The sequence below is a fragment of the Micropterus dolomieu genome, linkage group LG04, assembly GCF_021292245.1.
Source record: "Micropterus dolomieu isolate WLL.071019.BEF.003 ecotype Adirondacks linkage group LG04, ASM2129224v1, whole genome shotgun sequence".
NCBI classification, from domain to species: Eukaryota; Metazoa; Chordata; class Actinopteri; order Centrarchiformes; family Centrarchidae; genus Micropterus; species Micropterus dolomieu.
Genome location: NC_060153.1, coordinates 25,633,966 through 25,654,743, shown reverse-complemented (window position 1 = coordinate 25,654,743; position 20,778 = coordinate 25,633,966). Strand labels below are relative to the sequence as shown.

The following is a 20,778-nucleotide window of genomic DNA, read 5'->3' as shown; positions in this document are numbered from 1 at the left end:
TTTTCAGTAACAAATAATGTGAGGCTATGCAGTCTTATTTTTAGTAAGTATTCTTTTTATAAAATTTTTATTAAGTTGGTGAATGTGGTCATTGAAAGAACAAACAAAAACAATGTAATCTCTCAATACTTCTGACTTTCTCTGTCTATGGAGCGTACCCAATTGTTCGGACAACAACAAGTCACAAATATATAGTTTGATTTCCTAAAACAAAAAGCCCACTAATATTCTGAAACAGCAGGGCGCTGTATGTTACTCAAAAAGGAGTAATAGTGGATTTGTTGGGTACAATATTCGGCCACAGATGGATACACATTTGGTTCATAAGTGAATGTTTATGGCCATAGAACGGTAAAATAAAATACAGCTGCCAATGTTTAATGGTTATAAAGGAACATGTCATCCAGTGCACCAATGTTGTTCACTGTGTTTTCAGACAACAATGGAGTTCTATGGAACAGAGGATATATCAGGCTTTTATCAGACTTTGACTACACAGGAAATACTTAGTAGTAGGATATTTTATTTTTTATTTTTAGTTTATTTTAATTTAGAGAGCTCGGAAATCAGTATGGCTTGTCATACAGGTTCATCCACTGCATTGCTGCCTTGCTCAAACAGCGCTTAAAAAATGCGCCTTGAAAATTACAGCGCAACTTTCATCAATTGGGAAATAGTTGTCAGTATCGTAAGTCATAAGCAGACAGGATTTACTGGGCTGACTGGGCAAAACCACTGGTATGGTCCTTTAAATAAAGAAATTATGTCAGGAAAAACCGGGGAACATGTGACTGAGGGAATAGCACTGGCCAAACACATAGAATTCACAGGTTTTTATTCAACATGTAATAGAATATAGTCAGTGTCACATTTATTGTTGATACGTAACCTGGTGCTGCTACAATTATTATATGATATTGGCACACAAACGAGAGAAAACAAGAGAATAACCAAGTAAGTGAGAGAAAGACAGAAAGAGAAAACAAGAAGAGAATACACATTCTTCCCAACACCTGTTGGGAGGTGGATCATGAAGATGAGGCACAAAGCTCCGAAACAGAATAAGAAAAGGACAGAGCATTTGAGATGACTCTTTAATATGTTTATGAAGAGAAAAGGTGGATAGGACAAAGTGTCCTCGCTTTGTTACTGTAAGCCTTGGTTTGAGAAGTGTAGAGAAAGGAGTAGTTGTGGTCTGTTGTACTGTGTCAACAGGAACTATTGGTATGTTGTCTTATTTTTCACATTAACAATGCTGCAGAGGAAAGCAGCCCTCATGGCCTTATAGAAGCTATAATGTGTAATGGACCTTTGTGCCTCCATTGCACTAGAGTCTTTAAAGAGCTCCAAATGTTTCATCAGCAGCACTGCCAGTCCAAAATGAAACAAAGACAACGAACCAGTATTTTTGCCTTGTGGTTTGTGGTTGTTCTTTACATCGGGAAAGTTAAATGCTGTGGAAGATAGTCAGCAGCTGTCTTGTACGCTATGTAAAAAAGCTATCTTGGCTCAATGACAATGTCATTTTGTTAGAAGTAGATCTAGACTGACCTGCCTGTGATGATGGCAGAGCTTGGAGGGCAGCATAGTCCTTAAAAAATAGAGGCCATGCAGTAAAAATAAAAGTGTTCCAGTATGATTCTGTCTTCATTTGCGGTCCACTGTTGCAAACAAAACCAGTGTAGCTGGCTGCATTGATCAGGCTGTTTATATATCCAGCCAAGAAAGACAGATCAGAGCCAGATCTGGTGCAGCTCCTCACATGTACTTTCTTTGAGAGATGCTTTTCTACTATGTTCTTTCTCATGTCACATAAATCTTAGAAATCTCCAAACCTATGGAAAGAAAAACACAATATAGTAAATAGAAATACAAATGAAGACATACTGTATTCTGCAAAAATCACCTGGTGCACAGATGCTATGTTTTATTTAACTGGCAGTACCTGGGTTGTTTGAAATAAAGAGACATTTTGATGTAGTTAGCATGAGCAGAAATAACTACTAAAGTGTTAGCTATAGATTAGACTAGACGATTTTGCATAGTGATTCTGGTTCTCATAAAGTCATTTGATTGTTAGCAAACAGTTTGAGCGAGAACCCAAAAAATGTCAAAGCAATACTCGTCTCTTTTTTAATCAGATTTAGTTTGTCATTTATTATAATATTAATATTATTATATTTATGACAAGATATATTGTGATGCTACCATGCTGTATTTCAGTGTCCCCACTAATCTCCATCAACAGTCAGCCAACGTGTCATTTCTTCATCCACTCTGCTTGAAGCTTAAATGAATTGGCACAGATGTTGAGTGACTTGAATTCTGTTGTGTATAAATATAGGTCTAAGTGATACAGACATGTTGTTTTCCTTTTTTGCCAGCGGGTGAGTTTTAAATATTGCAAGAAGGAAAGGTTAGTGAAGAAGCATCCACCATGAGCTAATGAGATAGAAGTGTACACTGTTACAGCAGTTTGGGTGAACACTAGACCTTCAACTCTGAGGGTTGGAAAACCACTCTAGCCATTGTAATATTTTACAATTAAAAAAAAACTTAGATCCACTATATTGTAAATGCTATACACATCTGTAACTGGAAAAGTAAAACATTGTAGCAGGTCCAGGATATTTTTCGACAACCCTACTCCATAGTGATAGCCACCATGGCTGAACAGTGATTTGACCAGTTAGTTAGCTGGTAAAATCAAATACAATTTAAATGCTGAGCCTCTTTGTGTATAAGCATGGGGTCAAGTCATTTGTCAGATGTTTCTTAGACATGTAGATAACTGTTTTGGCCAGCTAAGAGATGTGTCGCGCTGCATTTTAACATCATGTTTTAGAGTGTGTTTGTGTTTGTGTGTGTGTGTGTGTGTGTGTGTGTGTGTGACTCACTCTGTGTCATCAGCAGTGGGTGTGTTGTAGCTTTGGAACAGTGGTTGCATGAAGAGCCCCAGAGTTCCCACGACACACACCAGGATGAAGATCCACAGGAACAGACGGTCTATCACCATGGCTACGTACTTCCAGTCTTCTATGATCTGGAACCAAACCATCAAGTTTAGACTATTATTATGCCTGACTGATCAGATCATGACTATAAAGTATGTGCGTGTAAGAGCAGACCCTCAGGGAAACACCTTGTTAAAACGTTAGTCTGCTCTAACATAAACTGTAGTCGTTAGCATGTCCGACTATCTAGCTTACTATCCACATAGCATTACTTCAAAGGCCACGGAGCACATCATTAACTAACTACATTAGCTTGTCCAGAGAAGGTTAAAAATCAAGGGCAACAGGACTTGGTTGAAGATACTACAAGACGTTTCGTCCCTCATCCAAGAGACTTGGTCAGTTTTGAATGACTAGTAGAGAAACCCAGATATTTAACCTTTGTGGAATCGTTTGCCAAGATCATCGATACCAATGGCTTGTCGGGTTATAGATTATATTAAAAAAGCACATCCACAGTATTTCCCTACTGTGTGAAAGCCAGTCTTGGATGCTATCAGAGTTTAGAGTAATGTCCTGTAAAGTCCTGTCCTGAAAGTTTAAACAAAAACAACCCCAACCAACATTACTTAAGATAGCCTTATAGTTGCTTAACACTAAAAGTCATTGTCTCCTTGTTATGTTAAACATACTATTTTAAAATACAAGCAAGCATGTAATCAAACTGTGTTTTTGATCTTAATGTCCCATTTCATACTTATGAGTCAAAGACTAACTAGCATTACACTACAATGAAAGAACAATGTTTTTCTTGAATTGCTACTTCATTTCAATGACTTCTACATGGATCAGCTGGTGAGAATATTGACGTTTTTCCCTGGACGTGTAACTTTAAGCTAAGTCTTTTAGCATGATGTCATGTATGTAGCCATAAAGTGCAAATTTAAGACCTATTTTATTGGAGACAATAAACTCATGGAGTTAAAGTCAATAAGCTAACATTAGCTTAATGTTAGGGGTAGCCAGAGTAACTACCGGCAGGGTTTAGCAAATGGTCAATTGCATTAATGATCAGAAGCAGTGTTTAATTAACCGCTGCTGTGACTATGAAACTTCAAGCACACCAAATGCATCATCTGGGTTTAACTTTAACTGCACTGCTGCCAGGATTGCCGAAAGGAAGATAATAAGCAGCTTGATGAATATTTGCCATGAGCAATTACAGCTGCAAAACTTTTTTGTAATATTTAATAAGTGCGGGAGTTTTGTGGAAGTTCAGGAGCCCAGGGCCACAAAATCTGGGGTTAGGGTTAGAGCTGAGTTCAGACAGTGTGTATTAGTATGAGAGTGTGCGCCGTGTTTTCTGAGGATATCTGATATTTTTAGAAATAAAATAGATGATTGACAGGTTGGAATAATGTCACAGAAGGACAAAACAAATACCAAATGATTTAAGACATGGCATGTTCCATTTCTCATTTGGCCCTAATAACCTCTTCATTTTTTGAGCAAATCTCCTCATTCCTCCCTATTGCATCTTTGTCATCATCCATCTTTATAATCTGCTTTCATAGCTCATTCTGTTGCTCCAATAATATATTCTGTCCTTCCTTTCTATCATCCTTTGATCCCATCTCTTCCTGCTCATCATCACTTATCTATTTTTTTAACCTTGGCTTTATCTCCTCACCCCTTCATCGTCGTCTTCTGTCTTCATGTGTTCAGAGATGTATCTGACTCCATCTACTGCCTCCTCCAAATCCGCATCCCACTGAGCAGCCGAATGGCTCTGGAAGTCTGAAAACCCACCACCCCCATCAGGGATGTCGCCCACTTTCCAGCAAAACTTGTGTGCCAAGTCCTCATTCACGTAGATAGGGTCAGTGTCTGTCCGGATCCCACCGAGTCTGATGTTGGAGTACTGCCTCTTCTCTGCGGCGGTCTGGGGATTGCTTTTCCCGACAGTACTCCGGTTGGCGTACTTCCGGCGGAGTTTATCGCGGACATTGGAAGAGCCTGGACGCCTCATGAGGAGGCAAGTGGGCAGGCGGACTAAGAAGAGGCGTTTGACCCAGTCGGGCATGTGGTGAGTGGATGGGGAGCGATGGTGCACATTGAGGACACAGACGGTGCTCACAATGGAGAATGTGACCAGTACCATGGTGAACATCAAGTATTTACCTTAGAGAGAGAAAAGATGCCACTATGAACAAATAAATATTGCTGATGCCAATCAGAAAATTAGGAAATGTCTTACTGGTTCATGAGAAAATATTTATTTTTAAATTAGGACTATAGGTCTGTCTGTAGCATAAGCCTTTTTCAAATAAAGCCGTGGTTCTCTGTGCAGGCGCACTAAATAATGACCGTGGGCACTATTTTTAATGGTTTATATTTTGCAGAAGCCCTCTCACTTTTTGCACATGCAAAACATGGAATTAACTGTAATGGCCATGTCACACATTTTCTCCGTTTTCTTGCACCTAAAAATAAACTTTTAACATGAAACTTAAAGGGATAGTTCGGGAAGTGGAAAGTGTGGCTCTACAGTGGGGCTGTATGAGGTATTTATCCATAGTCAGTGTATTATTTGCAGCAAAGAAACAGAGAGTTGTACCAGCCTGTAAGCTAAGCAATGTACTGCTGTGGAAATGGTCAACAGCAAAATGTATTTAGCCATCTAAAAGAAGGCCCACCCAAAAAAAAATCAGTATCGGTTTTAAAGTTTTCAGCACCTTGCTTAAATTTTCTTTGGAATGTTGCATACTGTATTACGCTACCAGAGAGAAACATGATGCCTGCTTGTATTTTTCCAGGCTGTTTAACAGTGGCTAGTTGCACTGACTCTAGGCATAAACACTCGTTCATAAGACCTAATTGTGTGTATGACTCGGGAGGAACGGGTTGGATCTTGGACTCTTACGTTCACTCGTCACACAGCAGCTGCATGGGCTCCGTCAGCACAGGAAACAGAATTGATTAGTTCACGACTCTCAACTGTGGGTCTGTTTAAGTCGTTCATTTGTCACGTGACAGCTCGGCTAAAGGGCTGTGGTAAGCAGGCAGCACAGGAAACAGAACTGATTAGTTCACGACTCTCAACTGTGGGTCTCTGGGTTTGAGTCGTTCAATCACCGCTCACATGGGTCCTCCTCAGTCTTTCGTTCACTCGGCAGGCTGAGTGACTACCAGAGTCGGAGAATGAGAGGCAGGTCAGCTGTCAGGTAACAGTAACTGGACTGACATTATATATCTATTATGTTATTATGTTACATTTAATAAAGCATAACGTTATTACAGCGCAGTGATGTTGTGCTAAGTTATAGTTTTAACACAGCTGCAGTAACTTTAGTCCTCCTAGTGTTTGACATTACAGCTAACAGCTGATGAGAGTTGTTCTGGGTCCACTTCAGAGCCCTGACAGAGTTCTACCTGGAGCCGAATTACCTCCGAGGTCGTCTCCTCTCCAAAACAAACAGACCCGGTCATTAAAACATTAAAACACAGCCACGCAGCAACGTTAGCGTTAGCCCTGTAAACAGCTAACAGCTGATCCCGGTCTGCCAGAGAACGCAACGTAACTTTTCATTTTTATTTACCAACAGAGCCGTGCTGTTGTTTCACAGCTCGTGACTGGTGAACAACCTGCGGTGTTTGAGAGCGATGTACTCGTGTGTTTCTCTGTCTGCAGAATCCGGACCTGATGTGGCCCATTCTGCGTCCAGACCTGCCAAACTGCTGCGTTTATATGCTGTGTTAATATTTCTTTGTTCCTCTCTCTGTGCTGGAATTCTTTAAGAACTTGGTGGGTTGATCCAGATTATTATTAAATTGGTTGAATATCAAGCTTATTACTTCAATATATTTACTGCAAATCTGATATTAATATTTTACTCATGGATGGGGACGTTAGGCTGCTGTATGAATGAGCACTTTAGAGATAATGATAGTAATTATATACATAAGCCTTTATATGACTGGTCTGGTTGTATACTACTCGGGAAAGATTGTGAAAATGGAAGGATTTAGCCGGAGTAGTGGTGATTACATATTGACAACATATTTCTGAGGTTTTTACATGGTTTGAATTTGGTTGTGGGCCCAGGGGGGTTTATATAATGATGATATACAGTAATCAAGAGGTGAATTTTTGCATTATACTTTGTCAATTAAAGCAAGCCAGGCAGCCTTCCGTGTTTGAGAACGATACACAATAACCAGCCTAGTTCAAATGAACGAAATGAACGAAATGACTCAAAAAAAGATTAGTTAATTTTAATGAACGAGATTTGAATGAACGAGTCTGTCAAAATATTCGAACTTGCCATCACTATTTGAGACAACTCCTCGTTTGTCGCAATCACTTCTCTGTAGAGGTTTATGTAAAACTAGTCAGGACCCGCCCTACTCTGCTTCTGATTGGCTAGTAGTCCTTCACTAGGTACTGCACATGTGCAACTCCCAACACAGATCAAATAGAAGTGAGATGCTTCACTCTGTAGCTAGAACAGAGCGTTCAAAACACGGGGTGAAAAGAGGTTGTGCAGCAGTGTGCAGTATGACCAAAATATAGTGTATTTTGAAAATTAAACCGTGTAACCAGTTCTGGTACAACCCCTAAATAAAACTATTAACCTGAAAATGAGCATAATATGACACTTTAAATTTTCTTTCATTCATTGTCTCTTGCATAAACTGCTGAAAGTCTGACCCAAGTTGCGCATGCGAAAATGTACTTACAAAGGAAATGTCTGTCTGCAAGCTGAAGTGCTGAAAATATTAAGCGCATAGCATACCCCTGAACTGATATAGATATTTTTGGTGGGCCTTCTTTTGGGTGGCTAAATTACATTTTGATGCTGACCCTATCCACTGCAGTACATTGCTTTGCTTCTGTGCCAGCTCTTCTTCTCCTGCCGACCCCGAATTACTGCCGGTATTGACTATGGGTAAGTACCTCATACAGTCCTACTTCAGAAATCCCAAACTATCCCTTTAAAGAAAATGACATTTTGTTACCTTTTGGCTAATTTCTGGCTTCTGGCTCTACCCGAAGATAACTAAATCAACCAGATTATTTCTTACTTTGGAGCAGTGACTTCCTGGGGTTTCCGTTGGTTGCATGCCTCATGGTGATGATAAGACTCGAGGAAGTCACTATACCAGGCCAAAATAATCACGTACGTAACAGCACATAACCCCTAGTTACAGTCGTGTTTACACTTCGGTTGTTGTACAGATTAAACAAATGAGCGTTAGTTGTGAGCTTTAGAGGTGCTAAAAAGCACACTTAGCTGCTGTTGGACAGAGCCAGGCTAGTTGTTTCCCCATTTCCAGTCTTTATGCTAAGCTAAGATAGCTGCTGGCTGTGGCTTAAACCGATATGAAAGTCTATGAATTGTCCTATCTAACAGTCAGTGTGAAAACAAATAAGCTTATTTCCCAAAATATCAAACTACAACTAACAATATCATCCCTACAAGTCTGCTGCTTGTCTACCACCAGACCCTGTTCTCGTGTAGTCGTGAATATTCAGGGAACAGAGTCGCAGAGCAACTCACTAATACTCCTCACACACGGTGTGAGAGGAGGGGGAGAGACACTGACTGAGAGACACTGACTGAGCATGCATGGGAATACATTAGCCTACAATAAAATAGACTCTTATTACTCTTATTTTTCATAGTTTTTTATGTTTTCTAATAGTTCTAATAACTCACTAGATCAGTACTATTTTAGAAATAAAGTCTCTTAAGACATAAAAAAGCATTGGACTCGTAGTTGAGAACGAGATCTGTTAACCGTTTGTGTGTCAAATACATTGACTAGATGCTGACAGACAACAGTGGTTATATTTTCATTTTTGGATCAAAATCATGAGTACCTGTCCCTAATAAATTCAACGCCCTTGAACTCATGAAAAAGTTTTTTGTGTGTTATTTGTTCATTTTATATTTAGCAGAACTTAGCTGAGATCTCATTATATTTTAGATTTGGTTTGAGGTTTATCAAATTTATTTTACTCCTCCATGCATAACTCATTTGTACGTAATGGATTAAGTCTACACACTGTGGCACGTGGACACACATAAACATGACTGACCTATGAGTGGCACTGCAAGAGAGGTGGGTGGCACTATCTTTGATATCAGCAGCAGGAACACAGTGAGTGCCAGCAGCACTGAGATACACAGCGTCATCTTCTCTCCACAGTCTGACGGCAAGTAGAACACCAGGATAGCCACAGATGTGATCAGCACACACGGGATGATCAGATTAATGGTGTAAAACAGTGGCTTCCTCTGGATAACAAAATCATAGGTGATATCCAGGTAGGTGATGTCATTGGGGTCCTCGTTTTTGCGTGCCGGAAGCGAGACGATGTCCCACTCTCCGCTTGGCGTGAAGTCATCACGGCTGGCAAAGTCGCTTGTGAGGATTAGATCCAATTCTGTGTGGTCGTAGGTCCAGGAGCGGAACTTAAGAGTGCAGTTCTGCTGGTCGAAGGGGAAGTTCTGAACCTCGATGGCGCAGGCCGATTTGTAGATGGCCGGGGGGAGCCAGAAGATGTCTCCTGTGTTGGAGACCACAGCATTGCAATAGAAGGAAACCTCGTACACGCCATCAGCACTGTGAGAGGTTGTTGGTGAGATGTAAGATTAGAAGGAGTATGCATTCACAGTCGACAATTACAATCAACACTTAAATAAGACATATTTAAAGTCAGCAAACTCTTGAGGCAACCTTTTCCCCTTCGTTGGAATGATAGCAATCAGACAAACCCAAACTCTCCTTCACGATAGGTTGAAGTGATATTTAAACCAGACACTGATTAAGCACCTACTAATCCTCTTCACCTCTGCAAAAGCAGGCTTGGAAGAGAGAGAATGCAGAACATTTTAATTACAAAATCCCCATAGAAAACATGCTTATTTTAGCTGCAGACACACAGGCAGTAAATGCACTTGCCTTTTTTATTACACTGATTTTAGAACAGCATAATAGAAGCAGATCACCTGAATCAAATACAGACAACCTGGCCTTCTTTTTGGTGGGGCAAGTACTTACTTGTTGTAGAGCACTATATCAGGAAGCCAGATGTGCTTGGATGGTATTCGTAGTTTCTTGATGCCTTCATACTTGTCTGGGTCCCATCTCAGCCTGTAGTCATTCCACTCCTGCAGAGAAGGCGTTCATAAACTCCCTTTTACTAACACAACAACATACAACAGTATATTGAACACTGTATGTGTACCGGGCAGTTGGAATGATTATATTGTACCTGGAACAGCCACAAGTTGGTGGTCATAATCTGTTCTCTCTCATTCTGCAAGAAAACAGTAGTCAACTTATCATACAGTGAGCTTTATTTCCCTGACATTTCACATAGAAAATAGTTGGTTGAATTATTATGATGCTGTGTACTGGCAGTGGTTTCAGCAAGACACACTAAAGGTCAAACCCAAATATCAAAGCACAGATTTAGGAAGTGGACACAATTTTATTGTGCAGGAGTTTCACAGTGTCCACCCCGAGTAAATATGTGTGGTAAAAAAAGTTAAAGAACACAACACATTAGAATTAAAATTTATTTCAGAAGCCAAATATGTTTATGCAGTCTAGGGATAACAATTAGAAAATTACTTTTACACTACAGTTCGTAATCGTACTCCGTTACTTTGACATTTTGGGGTTTTGTTTCTGTCCTGTATAAATTTTTTTGTCAGAATTAGGATGTCACTGTCACTGATTAAATAGGTAATGTAGGAATAATGAGCATTTGTGCACACTCTCCCAAAGGTTTTCTGATACATGAATTTGTGCTTGTGTGTTTTTGTATAGATATACTTACTACACTGATGAGCTGAGACAGAGACACCTGTATGGAGATGGTGACCTGTTGGCTCTTATTGACAGCTGGTCTGATCAGTTTGTTGTAGCGCTCTGGACTCAACAGGTAGTTCACCAGCCGCTCCTCTGCATTCTCTGCCCTGCTGCCTACAGGCGATTAAGAACACAGACAGTGGGAAAACATTACATTTTGTAATGTTTTCAAGTATTATAAACCCTAGCATGCATCTCCATCTAAAATCTTCAATCCTTAATACAGAGACACTTGCATGAACTTGTGCTTGAAGTATTTGTCTATTAGAAAACCATAAACTCTGTCCTTGTGTTTGTAGCAGTAGTGCTTCTCCTTTTCACATTGAAAGGGAGACACAAAACAAATATGTCACCACATTATGGGTGTGCGTGTTGCAGCTCCAAGAGTGATATTCTCTCTATCACAGTATATTTTTTAGTTCAGTGTCATCATGAATGATGAAGAATAAACAAGTTAGCTGTAAATGAAAAATGAAGTTAATTTACCAAAGGGCAGGCTGAATCACATGTTCTCTGTAAGTGTGTGTGTGTGTGTTTCTTGCAGTCTCATGCTTTACTGCAGGGCATTAGAGCAAAAGAACAAACAAAAATCCAGTCATGCATCCATCCCTGTGAGAGGATCCCCGAAGCTTTCTCAGCCCTAAATGATTGGTTATGTAAAAGTGATTGTATGAATAAGTCAGAAGCAAAATGCTTTTGACCTGCTCTTCCACAGCCATTATGTCTACATTGTCAAACAAAGTGACAACAGCGCAGGGAGCGTTTAATTTCTGGAATGCTTCAACCCTTCTGTGCCACATGAATTGTCTGTTTATGTAAGATTACACGCAGGGAAGGCTGAGCACGGATGTTCCTTTCTTCAACAGCACCCTGCTGTTTCAAGTTTTCACGTCACAGTGAACGCCAAAGCCATTTGCAAGCAAGAGAGGCAAGGGAACCTATTACAATTTAATGGAACTTCAACTTTAACTTCAGAGAATACATTACTTGCCATCAAGTAAGAACCCGAATAGTCTCTTTGTGTGAGAGACCTTAAACTTCTAAGAACCTATTTCATAATCAGAGGGCACAGTAACACTGCAACTGGAAAAATATGGAGACATTGTTGATATTGCACTGAAATTAGTTGTGGTATCATTTATTTTAAAATTATGTTATACTAATATACTAAAAAAAAAACTTTGTAAAATGACATTGTTGGAGGAAGAGTTTGACATTTTGGGAAATTCACTTAGTTGCATAATTACTTAAAGTTAGAATTGAGAAGGGCAAAACCATTCTCTTGTCTGTATGGTAAATATGTAGCAGGAGCCAGGAGCTTAGCTTCGCATAAACACTGGAAACAGGGGTAAACAGCTAGCCTGGCTCTGTCTGAAGTTAACAAAATGTTACAATCCTGTCTTGAGTTTCTCTGAGTTTATTGTTTGGTCAGTTCAGTATCTGGAGCAGCCTGCCCGAGGAAATCAGGTCGGCTGAGTCAGTGAACTCTTTTAAGTCCCTTCTTAAAACATACTTTTATAAGAGAGCCTTTCCCGATTTTATTTGACTTTATTTTATCCCTTTTATTTTATTCTATTTTACTTATTTTATATGTATCTTAAACGTGTATTGTATTGTTGTCTTTGCACTTATTGAAGCACTTTGTAACTTGTTTTTGAAAAGTGCTCTACAAATAAAGATTATTATTATTATTATCTGTTATTTAGTCTGTGTTCCATGTCTTTGTTCCTAGCCTTAGTTCATGCCTAGTGTTTACTTCTATCTAGGCTGTAAACGTCTGTGTTGTTTTGCCCATGTCTGCTCTTAGTTCTGTTTAATCCTTGCTTCAGACTGTGTTCCTTAGTTAGTTTATTTGTGATCTGTTTGCTTGTGTCTGTTCCCCCAGTAATTCCTCTGCCTGTTTGTCCACTAATACTTTGAGTTCCAGTTAATGTATGGTCTTGTGTTTTGCATCTGTAAGTGTCTCTCTGTTTTCCCCTGCTGTCTCTCTACCTCGTTAGTCCTGGTGTGAACTGTTTGCTGTGTGTCTTCAGTCCTTGTCCGGTCATTGTAGCGTGTAGATGCTCTGTCTCATGTTGTGGTTGTAGCTTCTAATGCTCTGTCCTGTGATGTCCTCTGTCTGCCCATTTTCCCCCGCCAGTTCTTGGATGACCAGCTGGATTATTTGTTCGTTGGGATTGTTTATCTTACTTTGAATACCCTGGACTCGGCCACTCTGTTTGTAAGTGTGCTCACCTTTTGTTTAATTAAATCTTTTTGAACTGCACCTGCTTTGTTCCAGTATCCTGCGTTTGGGTCCTCCAACCCTTCTCGACCACACAATCCTGACACAAAATCCAGCTACCAGCACCTATGAAGCTCACTAATTAACTAATAATCCTGAATAATGTTTTACGGGGGATTATATGACCTTTCTCCATCATCTCTTTATGTCTCATTTGGCTGCCCTGCAATTGGTCCCAGCAAACAAACTTTGTTGAAATTTACTGGACAACATTTTTATGCATGCATGAGTAATTCCAGCTGAGGTAATAACAAATAAAAAAAATAAATAAAAAAAATCATTTATTTACAGTGCAAAATCACCATGCAGCATGGTCCCAATACCAACAAATACACAGGATCAAATACAAAAGAGTACAAATGTGAAGACACAAGATAACACATGTGAGGGTAAAAACAGCAAGAATGAATAAATAATAAAGATAAAACAGGTACATTTGAAAACTTCAGATTGGGAGGATATATGATAGGACCCAACATAAATTCAAGAAGAGGCTAACCAATACTTAATACTTCATTGATTAAGCATTGCAGTCTTATAACATTATCACACACACTAGACAGTTTTTTTAAAAGATATTAAAATTGATGCAGCAGAACCAGAGATATCATCTTTTTTAGTCTATGCATTGTACTTCCTTGTCAAAACCTTGCACCCACATTACTCACAATGCAACTCAACCCCCTCTGGTTCAGTTGTAGATTCAGCTGTTATGCTATTAGCTGCTAATGTAGCCTCAAGCCTTCTGTAATCTCACTTCTCTCTAACCGGACTGAGAACAGAACAGATTTTTTTTTTTTTTCATTTTCAAACTTATCCAGTGCCAACCGAAGCTGACTCAAATGACATAACTTGAGGCAATTTATCAGACTTTGAACCGCTCTCTCTGGAGTTACCCTTTAAGTGACAGTACACTCCCTTTAAAAAAAGGGCACAGAAAATGTGGGAAAAAGCTCCCTTATTATAGTGTAAGTTCAGGGTGTGTGGACTGTAAAACAAAGCAGTCTCTCGTCCACCACTTTTACATAAGTACTGTGTAGCTTCCACTTAGTATTTCATTGGCATCCCATATGTAAAAAATGTTTACACTACAATGTGCTGGTTGTATTCTTGATGTCTGAATGCAACATGGAATGACCCATTAAGATTAGTGTTTATAATATTGGTGCTGGTGTATTTTTTTAATATTTTAAAAAGTTTTGTGACAGCTCCATTAAAATTTGGATGCTTTGACTGAGGAATGGTGCCAAACATCATTGCATTAGGCCTGGTCTTCTGTCTTCAGGCCTTACGGTTAATACAAACACTCACAACAACATGGTGGAAAGACAGAGAGAAGTGCTCTGTGCCTTCTCGGTGTATTACATCATTTAAATAATTTAAGCCTAGATTTCAGGGTATGTTTGCCTTGATGGATGTTACAGAATAATGCTTGACTATGTTGCCTGCCATACCCGATCTTTGTTCTGTTGTTTTAGTAGAGCAGATATGAACATTGATGGCTCAGATTTTTTTCCCCTGTCTAGTTAATATTTGTTTTTTTAAATCCCTATTTAAGCCTGTGAGCTAAAACTAAAGCCTAGCAAACAAGCTTATACAATTTCACGGGGAAAGGAAACACAAACCTGAATCAAGGTCAGGTCAATAAAGGAGGCTCTTCTTTTAGGACAGTGGTGGAGAAGTGTTCTGCCTAAAAGACAGGAGAAGGTGCTTTCTTGGGGGTAGGTATAAAATAGTTCTCTGTAAATTATTCAAAAGCCCATCTGCTTTTACTTACAAGTATTTTATATTAGTATGAGTATGAACACTACAGTTTTAAAAACCTTGTCTTGAGGCAAAAGTTGGAGGAGTGCTGTGGTTACTTTTGATTCAAAGACAACAGACATACCAAATCAACCCTTTTTCAGCATACACACAGCTGTTCTGAGTTGGAGTCTCTTTCTTTAGTCATAATGGGCTGAGATTTATCATCAATGTCTACACCAACAATTTGTGGTGGTTCAGCTGTCACAGAATACAAATACAGTTACAGCAAATTGTTAATAATAACAACATAATAATGCTTTTCTAAGCAGCGTGAACTAAACACACACAAACACGTTTAAAACTGTATATGTTGCTATGCTATTTACAGAAACAATATGATGAAAATACAAAGCATAGCTGAGCTACGTTGTAGCTGCTATTAAGGACACTGAGGTCATGTACTTGATATTCTTTGTAGAAATTTGAAATCATTTACATTCTACAAATACACACACACTACACATGATGGGTTATTTACTTCTGATTGTGATCTTTTTGCACCACTATATTTCACATTTGGCTGTTTCTGTAGACAAATAAATAATTAATAGGGGGGAAAAAGAAGGGGAATTTCACTGCCAGAGGTTGCTTTCCCTTGGAGAGTTTCAACTCATGACTTGAGTGATTTGAAAGTCCAGACCTCTGATAGATGATGAAAAGACAAGATGTGTCTTTGGTGGAGATAAACTAAGCCTTAGATAACATTTGTTAAGTTAATCAAGAATGTGTTATGATTGATTTATTATGTTCCTTTATTGTATCTTTTCACAAGAATAAAAGACTATAAAGGAATATTACTTGAAACAATTTAAAGCATGGCTACACTGAACCCCCACCTGCTTATTTTATGCTAGCAGCTAGTGTAAAATCAGATGATTAGTATAGGTCAAAAAGGCAACAGTTCGTTTGGTCTGGCTGCTTGAAGATTTCTCGCTTTAAGAGTACAGTGACCACTGACAACAAAGAAGAACTGGAAATATATAACACTGCATTTGATTAAAGTTACATTGTCTAGTGCAACCTTTCATGTGAACTGTACATTAAGATTCATTGACCTTTAGGTATGCTTGTTATAGTTATAGCTGCAACTTCTTGACTGTGTGTGTATGTGACTTATATCTTCATACTTTTGAAAGATGTTTGCATGACGGCGAAGTTGTGTGCACATCAGCACAATGGACAGCGTCTTAAGATCTTGGTCAAAGCACAGAGACCGGTTAGAGCTCATAGAAAAGGCTACCACTGTACGTTTTGAGAAAACCCTTTTCTCAAAACAGTTTTTGCATATTAGGTCGCCTCACCTAAATATGCATCAAGGACATTTAAAGAATATAGAAGAACTCACTTGTGAGAGAGAGAATGGAGAGCAGGAGAACAGTGTTGGTAGTCATCTCCTTTCTGCTTCTCTTGACAAACTTGCAACTTTCTTATATTGTCCTCCAAACAAAACGTGCCTTGAATGTGAAAGGTAGAAATTTTCAGTCTTTATATTCTGTCGCGATACAGTAAGCCTTCTTTCTTAGATCCTCCTAATCTTCTCTGTGCCACACACCTGCACCCGTCTGGTGGTCTGTTGCTGGAATTTTGTTCAGCGCAAGAATATACGAAGAAACTTTGGCTAATATAATAAAGTGGCTATTTGTAGAAAATGTTTATTTGTCAAAGGCAACATGTTGGTCCTTTGTTTTATAGCCTATACTGCGAGAGGAGCTGGGCTGCCCATTGTGCGCCGCCACCTCAGCCACAAACCAGCCGCGGTGACATTTACACCGCTCTCGATCCAAATCCAACAATCCACTTCTTCTTCCGTGAATCAAACCACCAGCGCTCACCTGCATGCGGATAGCTGTCTTCCGATGAAGCGCAGACAAGTTCTAGTGCGTTAAGAAATTGGCGCAGCTGCTGAAAGTGCGGGGCGCGCAGACATAACGCTTGTTGTTCAACGGTTCCTCTGGGAAGCTACTTGCTGTTAAAGTCCATAAAGAGGCCAGGAAGGATTTTCCATGAAAGTCGGTGCTGTCCGGAAGAGAAGCCAGGAGAATAAGCAGGGGGAGGTGTGTGTGCGCGCTCCTTGAGCTTGGAAAAGATTCACGTCACGGCCTGATGTGCAGCTGTCAGTCTGCTCTAGTCTAGATGGCCTCTTTTGTGCTTTGATAACCTACTTTTCATGGTGTCTTTCCGAGTGAACCGAAACTTGAGCTATCCAGAGAAGAAAACGCACGAAAGGTTACAGCACACAAATTTACACAAGAGCTTCTGTAAAAAGCGCGCGTTCGCTTAGGCTGGCTGATTGTTGAGGCACGTGTTTGCTCAAAGTGAGCTTAGTTTGAAGCATTGTGATCATGGCAATATTTTTTGATATAGCATAAGCAGACACCCATGTGGTGCCAGCTGTGAGCAGATGCTGTCATAATGAAAGAGGGGAGGGAGTGGAAGTGGGGTGGGGAGGATTTCCTTCCACTCAACTGTGGAGGGAAAAAACACTGAAAGTGGAATAATAATTTAAAAAAGTGCAAAATACAACATGTTATTTAAAAAGGCCAGTCAGGAGAAGAACTGCCAAAATGTCACTGAGCCAGACATCAGAATATGTCAGCTCCACATGCACTGCTCCCTCGCTCTGCATTTTGACTTCCATGTGGGTTTATCTGGAGAAATAATCATTTTTATTTTTGGAGATACCCTCCGGATACTAATGACATAAATATGCTGCTTTGAATAATACTTTGTGTCTGATGTGTTTTTGCATCACTACATCATATCATGCAAGTCTCCTACTTCACTGAAGAGTCAGCGCTCTCTCTCTCTCTCTCTCTCTCTCTCTCTCTCTCTCTCTCTCTCTCTCTCTTTTCAATTAAATTCAATTGGCTTTATTGGCATGACGTTTTAGTTTTTACATGTTGCCAAAGCAGAAAGTCGCACAAACAATAAAAAGTAAAATGAAATTAAACTAACAAAATCAGTTTTACATTGCATTTGTCATGCAGTAACATTCTCCTGCCAAGGAACAATTATTAAAATAATAACAACAATTAACAACAACAACAATAATTAATAATAATAAATAATATCAGTAATTTTATACAAACAACAACAAATATTTAGTTTGTGGCATGAGAAGATAGATTTTGCTGCAATAATTCTGTTATAATAAATCTGTTCATTTAGATTGGAATTCAGGATATATTTGGGAAATGTTTTTCTCATTTGTCACTCAGTTTTGTATTTAGGTTTCAGGAATCCAGATCACACTTGTGTAAGTTGCATACTGGACCACCACTGGCTTCCAAACTAGTTCAGAATCAGAAGGAGCCTTATTGCTAAGTAGTGTTTTACACATACAAGGAATTTGTTTTGGTGTTAAGGTGCTACAGACATACAGCTGACATAAATAGATTTAGAAATATATAAATATGTAATGTTACATACTCATATGTAAACGTATTTAACTGAGATTTAAGGTAATCACACCAATACGGCATTCTGCACCACGGTCAAACATCCAAGTGAAGTAACGGAGGCTTGCTGTTATACATCATGACAGGAGGATTTTTAACAGTTGGACTAGGAACACATGGCTGTGACTTACCATCACACTAAGAGGAGAGGCATGTCCCAGGCCACTCTGCCGCAGAAGTCACAGGGAAGAGAGAGAAAGGCTCGGGTGTGAAAGCAATAAAGAGGAGAAGATATGAACAGACGGCACCTCTTTTAGACATTTCTGCTTGTCACTCATGAATAAAGCATTGCAGATTGAGTGGTTAACAGTAACAAGCATGGACTCTTCTTGGCCAGGGCAAGGTTCTTTAATGCTTATTCTTTGAGATGTAAAAAAGATAGAATGCAGAAGCGCATATATATATATATATATATATATATATATTTTTTTTTTTTTTTTTTTTGTGTGTACATATTTGTGTCAAATGTTTTCATAACACATTTTCATAATTTAATGTAAATCAATAGACACTTTTATTTCACTTCTCTTTTTGTGTGCATATCACCCAATCTCCTAAACCAAAAATAATGATGTTGAAACAAAATCTGATGAGATATTCACTGCTGTGCCATTATTCATGGGTTTAGCCTGTGCATAAATTCCTCACAGTCCATGTGATATAACTAACCCGTTACTCCCTCACTCGGGCCAGTGGAGATTTCAGTCTGCCAATGGAAGTGTGTGTCGGATTCAGTCAAGTTAACTGGCACGAGCCCACCACAGCTTACAGCAATTCATCCTCCCCCTCTTACTCAAGTGCTCTGTCACTGCTTCTCTCACGCAGGCAGGTTCAGGCTACTATATAAAAGTGCCAAGATGACACCTGTCATATTTATTGTTAGGACACACTGTGTTTGGTAGGACCAGTATATCAACATATTACACAGAGGAGGAGTGAAACCATTTGAGCGCTGTACTTGTTGGTTTTTAATCTTTATTTGTCCAGATATGGTCTGATGAGTGTGCATGTAGGAAATACTGCTGAGTCTGCAGTTAACATCCTCCCTTCCCATTCATAAACTAACATACACACATACACGCACGCACACACTCACAACTGGGTGAGTTTACTAATGTTAGCCAATGAACAGCTCCAGTGGAGGATTGGCATTCTCTCAGCAGCAGCCTTGTCACAGACTGAATCTTTTCTAATGCATAGTTTCATTTGGCTTCATATGGAAGAGATAACCTCAGGTAGACACAAATCTATAAACCTTCCACCCGGTCCAAACCCACCACACGTACAGAAATACAAGACTCAAAAATAACCAAGGTGAAAAAAGAGAAATGAAAATTCCGCTATTCCAAACAGAAAGACAAGAGGTAGGTTAGAAAAGGAGTATTGCGGGAAAATACCACGGTATGTAGTATTTTATTTAATAATCAACTCTGAAACAAGCAGTCTATAAATAATTTTAATGCAGAAATGAATTACATGTCTGTGTTTGAAGATGGTACTCATGGAATTCCCATTACACTAAACTAAAAACTACTAGTTAGCTGCAGCTACTCTGACTAAACACACGGAGTGACCTTCATCTCTAACCTAGTATGATTCAACTTAATCAGTACCAATGTCAGCCTGTCTCTTAAAGGGGCACTTCAGCAATTTAGTATCGCACTTAATTAAAATTGAGGGACGCGCCGGAGATAGCCTGAGTTTTAGTTCATACTATGAGTAAAGCTCTAAAATTGTGCAATCCTACATTTCCCATAAAGCAACTCAGTAGCATCCTTTCATTAGACCCACCCACAGTGCCTGATAAACACCCACATCTTTCAAATTCCACACCCCCAGTTTGGAACACATGCTTTCACTTATAGTTTTGTAGTCTCCAAGCCCAGGCTGAGATAAACGCTGATGCTGTCACTGCAGCCCCCATTTACACATGTTATTAAATTGATCTATATCTGGATACATTATCTGGATAATATTTCACAGCTGGTATCAAAATGTGTTCTCGTTATCACCACTGTGCCTGCCTGCCTGTGATAGGATCTCAATACGCAGATTGGTTAGACCAGGACGTCATTCATTCTTCTTTTTGTGACGACGGAAGACTTGCTAGCTACTGCTACTTCTTGTAGCTTTTGCCAGCCTTGCTTAAGCTAGCAGGTAGAGGCAGAGTTAGGTGACCTTTGAACTAGCTGGTGGGATTTTTTTCTTAAGAATAAGGTTTTCACCGGGATACATTTAAAAGGCAAGTGTAAATGGGGTATATTACATCATCAGGGGTTATTTTCTCAGGGTCCTCATTCGCAGGCTAATTAGCACTCCTAATGACCACTAAACTGACCTTTATCTGTAAACTAGCAGAATGGCACTTGAAGTTGGGGGGGGGGGGGGGGGG

General features: G+C 39.4%; 1 protein-coding gene across 1 annotated transcript; it reads right to left on the bottom strand.

Moving 5' to 3' along the window:
- Positions 1–1,037: 1,037 nt before the first annotated feature.
- LOC123969533 (neuronal acetylcholine receptor subunit beta-2-like) lies at positions 1,038–16,319 on the bottom strand. The gene is made up of 8 exons (XM_046047015.1): positions 16,274–16,319; positions 10,807–10,952; positions 10,237–10,281; positions 10,023–10,132; positions 9,058–9,584; positions 4,645–5,135; positions 2,898–3,043; positions 1,038–1,835 (listed from the first exon to the last, which is right to left on the bottom strand). The coding sequence occupies exons 1-8, from the start codon at positions 16,317–16,319 to the stop codon at positions 1,820–1,822; spliced, it is 1,527 nt and encodes a 508-aa protein (XP_045902971.1). The 3' UTR covers positions 1,038–1,819.
- Between the last annotated feature and the right edge of the window lie 4,459 nt (positions 16,320–20,778).

Bases quoted from the DNA above. Each gene is read 5' to 3' on its own strand.
- LOC123969533 (XM_046047015.1), bottom strand. From the start codon at position 16,319: ATGACTACCAACACTGTTCTCCTGCTCTCCATTCTCTCTCTCACAA. The intron at 10,133-10,236 runs GTACAATATAAT...CCTTCTCTGCAG, and splicing joins CCAACTTGTGGCTGTTCCAG to GAGTGGAATGACTACAGGCT. The intron at 3,044-4,644 runs GTGAGGAGATAA...GTTTGGTTCCAG, and splicing joins CAGAAGACGACGATGAAGGG to ATCATAGAAGACTGGAAGTA.